This window comes from Kogia breviceps, chromosome 1 (genome assembly GCF_026419965.1).
Source record: "Kogia breviceps isolate mKogBre1 chromosome 1, mKogBre1 haplotype 1, whole genome shotgun sequence".
Classification (NCBI taxonomy): domain Eukaryota; kingdom Metazoa; phylum Chordata; class Mammalia; order Artiodactyla; family Physeteridae; genus Kogia; species Kogia breviceps.
Window position 1 is genome coordinate 181,145,905 of NC_081310.1, and position 5,762 is coordinate 181,151,666.

At 57.7% G+C, this 5,762-nt stretch overlaps 1 protein-coding gene across 3 annotated transcripts; it reads left to right on the forward strand.

Annotated features, from left to right (window-relative positions):
* Positions 1–1,336: 1,336 nt before the first annotated feature.
* On the forward strand, positions 1,337–5,406 carry CD164L2 (CD164 molecule like 2). 3 transcript variants are annotated; one of them, XM_059036867.2, is made up of 6 exons: positions 1,337–1,517; positions 1,936–2,103; positions 2,204–2,275; positions 2,767–2,811; positions 4,375–4,519; positions 5,081–5,406. In XM_059036867.2, exons 1-6 carry the CDS (start codon positions 1,430–1,432, stop codon positions 5,085–5,087), a joined length of 525 nt encoding a protein of 174 aa, XP_058892850.1. In that variant the 5' UTR covers positions 1,337–1,429; the 3' UTR covers positions 5,088–5,406. The 3 variants fall into 3 exon arrangements, with proteins under 3 accessions (XP_058892850.1, XP_058892841.1, XP_058892856.1); XM_059036858.2 differs by having other exon boundaries at positions 4,797–5,405; XM_059036873.2 differs by lacking the exon at positions 5,081–5,406 and having other exon boundaries at positions 4,375–4,551.
* The last annotated feature ends 356 nt before the right edge of the window (positions 5,407–5,762 follow it).

The following is a 5,762-nucleotide window of genomic DNA, read 5'->3' on the forward strand; positions in this document are numbered from 1 at the left end:
GCGACGTAGAGGCAGAATCTGCAGGACTTTAGTCTCGGGGCTGAGACAGAGGGAGGGAGTGAGGATGAGACCATGGTTTCCAATCAGGTGCCGGGGGGGAATGATGGGGCCTCCCTGAGTGGGGAAGAGGGACCGGGCAGTTTCAGGGGCCTTAGGCACACTCACGTAGAGGTGCCCAGGAAGCAGATGGACCCTCAGGAGGTATAGCAGAGGGAAGGGTAGCCTCTGACCTCGCTGGATCCTGGGTCCACATCCTGGCCCCCCTCCTGTGTGCCCCTGAGCAAGTGATTTTACTAGAGGCCTGCAAACTGGAGATAACAAAACCCATGCTTAGAGGGTATTTGAGGACATCAGAGAGAAGCTGCAAGTAAAACTGCTTAGTAGAATATACATTCTGCTAGTAGTAAGTCGTTAATAGTTGTTAATTATGTATTATTAGTTACAGGTGTGGCAGCTGGGGAGCGAGCACTGGGCTGGAGATGGAGATATGGGACTCGTTGTCTTTCAATTGGGAACTGATGGCAAAGTAATGGATGAGATTACCCCAGGAGAGGAGAAATAGAACTCAGGACTGAACTGGGCCACCAGAGATGAAGAGGGGGAAGGAGGAAGAGGAGAAGTAGAGAAGGGGGACAAGGAAAGGGAAGGGGAGGGGAAAGGGGAGAATGGAGGATGGGGGGAAGAGGAAGAGGAGGTGTATTCTAAGGAACCTGAGAAGTGACTGCAGAGGGAGAAGAACCAGAAGAGGCAGAGAGGAAGGCTGTGGAAAGGCCCACTTGTCCCAGTAACAATGAGACCGGAGACCGCTGACTTGGCCAGAGGGGATGTGGTGGGTCAGAGGTAGACGCGGTGTGTTGAGGGGCAGAAGAGAGGAGGGTGCAACGAGTGAAGCGAGGTGGGCTGCCAGAGCCTGGAGGCCGATCCTCGCCGTCCTGGGGCCTGGTTGGAGGATGCCCTTGACGCAAGCCCGGAAGTCAGGAAAGTGACTGCGCTTCAAATCCAGATTTTGCCACTAACTCTGTAACCACCGACTAGTCACTCACTTTTTCTGAGCCTCAGTTTCCTCACCTGTGAAGTAGGGATAATAATGCAGCAGAGTTTTCGCAAAACTAAGGGTGGGGGAATCCAGCGACCTGGCCGCCTACCGGTCCTGGACTCCGCCCCCTTTGCCGGAGCCCCGCCCCAGATCCCCGAACCCCGCCCCCACCAGGCCGCGCCCACTACCCGCGCCCTATCTGACCCCGCCTCAGACCACAAAACCCCGCCCCACCTGGTGGCGTCACTAGCCCCTCCCTCCGGAGCCACGCCCACCTGCCCTCGCCCAGGTTGCCCGGGTCTCACTCCCTACACCACGACGGAGCCGAGTCCAGTAGAGACGCGTCACACCAGCAGTCCGCAGACCCCGACTCCCAGGCTCCGCCTCCGCGCCATGGCCGCGCCGGGACCCCGCGCCTTACGGGCTGCGCTCTGTGGCGGCTGCTGCTGCCTCCTCCTGTGTGCCCAGCTCGCTGTGGCTGGTAACGCGTGCCCTTCACCCTTCACCCAGCCGCCTGCCAGGAGCAGTAGGGGGTTGTGGGGCGGGAGGGGAGTTTTCCACATGTGTGCGGGGCTCCTGGGGTGGGTAGAAGGGGACTCCAGCTGTGTGTGGAGCCCTGTATGTACATATAGGCGCCAGGTGTGAGGGAGCTTCAGGTGTATGGAAATGAAGCGGCCCCAGGTGTATGGGGGCGTAGCTCCCGATGTATGCAAAGGGAGGGTGCTCTGGGTGGATGTCAGGGAGGTTCTTGGTGTGTGTAACCATGTGTTTGTGGAAACTGCAGATGGGCAGTGGGGCTTGGGGGATCCAGGTGAGTGTATGTATGCAGAGGGGTGAGATCCACCGTAGTGGGGAAGGGGGGCTGTAGCTTCAAAGTGTTGCACCCATGCCACTCCCAGGCAAAGGAGCTCGAGGCTTCGGGCGGGGAGCCCTGCTCCGCATGAACATCTGGCCAGCTGTCCGAGGGGCCTGCAAACAGCTGAAGCTCTGTGAGCATTGTGTGGAGGGGAACAGAGCACACAACCTCTCTGGCTGCGTGTGGGAGCAGTGTCAGCCGGAGGAGCCAGGTATGGAGTCAGGCCCTCCCCAAGTTTAGTGCCCCCAGTTATGAATGCCAAGGCCTTGGCCCCACCCCCTAAACCTCTTCCGTGCACCTTCTCCCACCAGGACACTGTGTGGCCCAAGCTGAGGTGGTCAAGGAAGGTTGCTCTGTCTACAACCACTCAGAGTCATGTCCAGGTAAGGGGGGAGCTCCTGCTGGCCTAAGTCAAGTTGGAGGGAGGGGGCTGATGTGTCCCCAGCCAGAGCCTGCCTCCAATATGGAATTGGCCTCTCCCAGAGAGTAGACTATGCCCACGAACACCGGGGTCCAGTTTCAGTTCTGCCTTTAGCTCACTGAGAAGTCCCTTCCCCTCCCTGGCCTGTTTCCTCCTCTGTAAATTGGTGCAGCCAGAGGATCTAGGACAAGCATGTAGAGAGGATGGGGGAGCTTGCTCTTCTATTTTAAACCATAGTGAGGACTTTGGAAGTTCAGAAGGGAATGGGGGGAGGGCTTCCTGGAGGAGGTGGCATCAGAGATGACACTTAAAGGTAGAGTGGAAAGAGGGCACATCTGGTGGAAGGAACCGTGTGAACTAAGGCTTGAAAGTGTGTTGGGTAGGCCTGGGTTGGGGTCTTTATGGGAATTGGGGGTGGGGATCTGGATTATTATGGATTCCCTGTCTCTTCAGCTGTGCATCACCACCCCACTTATGAACCGAAGACCATCACAACAGGTAGGTACTACCTGGGGGAAGGGGAGGTCTAGAGGTGCAGGGAAAGACAGCTGGGCTCAGGCACTGACGACATCTGTGACCTCAGCCCTGTGATTTCTCCCTCTGAGCCTGTTTCCACATCTGTAAAGTGGGTTGGATAACATTTCACAAAGTTGCTGTGAGGATTTTATGAGAAGATGTATAGCACCTAGTTCAGTTTCTGATGCATAGAAGGTGATCAAGAAATGATGGTTCCCATCTCTTCTCCCAACACCAGAGAACTCAGAATGACCGCCTCCGGACCTACTTGGTGCTGAGGGTGTATGGCTCAGGTTGCCAAGGTGTCCTCAGTGACTACCTACTGCAACGTCCAGGCCCAGAGAGGGTCACAAAGCAGGTTCCTGGCAGAACAGAGGCAAGAACCCCACCCCCTGGTTCCCACTGCCCCTCAGGGCCTGGAGGTCAGCAGGCTTGGCAAGGATGGCTGAAGAGGCTCTTGGTTAATTAAAGCCAGAAACGTGATCTTAGGGGCTGAATTATTGATGGCTCAGCTCCCTCCGGCTTGAGCCCCAGATCAGTGCTGTACAGCTTATTTCCTCCTTCTTCTGCTCCTCTTTCCCCAGTGCCTTCTCTGGGGCTCCCTGAGCTGCAGCTGGGACTATGCTTTGCCCTTCATATTCTCAGGCCCCCCCCCCTTCCACAAGCTACTCCCTCTGGGAGGTGGACCCAGCTCCCAACTGGGCCCCTTTCACTGCCCCAGAATGATCTTCCACCCCCAGCCCTGCCCTGCCCTGCTCTGGGCACCTGGCCCAGGGCCTGAAATTGAATCCCTGGTGGGAGTTGATGGCTAACGTGGCACAGCTGGGAGCCACCCAGACGTCCTGGCAACTGTGGGCCACAAGGCAGGGGCAGGGGAAAGGGTCAGGGGACACTGTGTGAGTCTGGCTGTGCCCTAACTGTGGGGTGACTTTGGACAGGCCTGACACTCAGAGCCTGGCTTCTCCCTCTGACGTACATCATCAAGTCTTCATTTAGCTACTTGGTAGCGTGTGGGCCTCCACTTCTTCCTCTGCTTCTTCCCTCCCTAAGTAAGGGCTCTGGCATTGGGTGACTCCAGGGTCTCGGGACTTAGGAGTCCTGAAAGGAGACCACAGCATCTGTATCTGGGCTTCAGACCCCAAGACCCAAGGCTGAGAGGGACTCTGAGCTGAAGCGGGTGTGGATGTCCAAGTTCTGGGTCCATCCTCACTCTGTTGGGCCCCTGTGGAAGAGGGATGCTGGCAGGGAGCTCAGTCACCATCTGGCCCCTACAGTCAGGAGGCTCAGAGAGGGTGTAAGAGGCATCAAGCCACCGAGCAGCTCAGGAGCAGAGCCAGGACCGAACCAAGGCCCTGCCTCCCCAGCCAGGCACTGTCCCTCCCCCCAGGCACTTCCCAACTGCCCTCAGGGTCTGGGTTGGACTTCTGAGCCTGCTGCTCAAGGCTCCCATAGTGACGACTGGGGCCTCCAGATGACCTGTGCCGGGCGTTGGGGTGGGGCTAGGCTCCTGGCCCACAGTGGCCTGCTGTGACCTCCACCCTGCAGAGAGCCCCTCGGTCCCTGAGGCCCACGGCCCTGGCTTTGATGGGGCCAGCTTCATTGGTGGTGTCGTGCTGGTGCTGAGCCTGCAGACAGTGGCCTTCTTTGTCTTGCGCTTCCTCAAGGCCAAGGACAGCACCTACCAGACACTGTGAGTACCTAGCCCTCCGAGTCCCAGCTCACTGCCCACCCGCCCCTGTCTCTTGCCCCTCAGGTCCCTGTTAGGCCGCTGTGTTGCCTTTCCCATGGGGCAGCCTTAGGGGCGATGAGTCCCTCCCAACCTCCCCCATGTGAGCCACACCCCTTCTCCCTCCTCCAGTTGTGGGGTTCTCTCAGCTGGGTGTTGGCTGGGGCAGGACTCAGCCTGGGCCCAGCGTCTGCGAGCCCACCTGAGCCCACCTGTCTTTGTCTCCTCATGCTGCCAGCAGGGAGGAGAACCAGTAGGTGACAGCACAGGCAGCCTTCGGCCTGCAGCTCTGTGGCCACGGGCAGGAGCCTGGGCCATGTGTGCGGTTTGGTTTTCCTCTGAGAAGGGGAGCTGCTCTGAGGCCCCCGTGTGCTGTGGCCCCATGTGTGCTGTGGGGCGGATCGCTGCAGCCTCCATTAAAGTGTTTGCTCTTTTGACCACCGCCTGCTCTCTGAGGGTGGGCGTCCTTGGCCTGGCTGAGGTGGGACCACTGCCCTGAGTGCCCTCTCTGTCTGGCCTCTGCAGAATCTGACCCCCTTCAGGCCTGGATTCCACACTCAGGGGAAAAAGGATGAAGAGGCTGCCCTCTTGACCTGCTTGTGGGCACTAGGGGTGGGAGAAACTTTGGTCACCAAATTCTGGCCCCTGTGGGCACCGAGCAGGCTCGGTGCCCAATACCTGACATCCCCTCCTGTCTGGGCCTGGTACCTGCAGATGAGAGCATCCTTCAACCACCTCCTGTCTCATCCATCATCCCTGCAGGGCCCCCTGCCTGGTACTAGGTCTGGAGCCTGCCTCCTCCCATCAACCTGGCCTGGACACTGCCCCCAAATAAAGGAGCTCTTTCCAGCACTGTGTTTTATGTCCCATGTCTTGGGCTGTGTGTGGATTGGATAGGGTGGGGGTATGGCCACTGTCCTCTCCTTAATGGAAATTCAGACTTGAACTGATACTGTCACCTTTTAAAATATTTTTATTTGCGGGAATTTCCTTGGTGGTCCAGTGGTTAGGACTCAGCGCTTTTACTGCTGGGGTGGGGTTCAATCCCTGGTTGGGGAACTAAGATACCCACAAGCTGCATGGCACAGCCATAACAAAAAATATTTTGATTTGTTACATGTGTTTAATCCCCTCCTCCACCACTTTATAGATAAGAGTACAGAGACACAGAAAGGTAAGCACACCTGTTTAAGATCACACAGAGTGG

Bases quoted from the DNA above. Each gene is read 5' to 3' on its own strand.
- CD164L2 (XM_059036858.2), top strand. From the start codon at position 1,430: ATGGCCGCGCCGGGACCCCGCGCCTTACGGGCTGCGCTCTGTGGCGGC. The intron at 2,104-2,203 runs GTATGGAGTCAG...TTCTCCCACCAG, and splicing joins GTGTCAGCCGGAGGAGCCAG to GACACTGTGTGGCCCAAGCT. The intron at 2,276-2,766 runs GTAAGGGGGGAG...CTGTCTCTTCAG, and splicing joins CCACTCAGAGTCATGTCCAG to CTGTGCATCACCACCCCACT.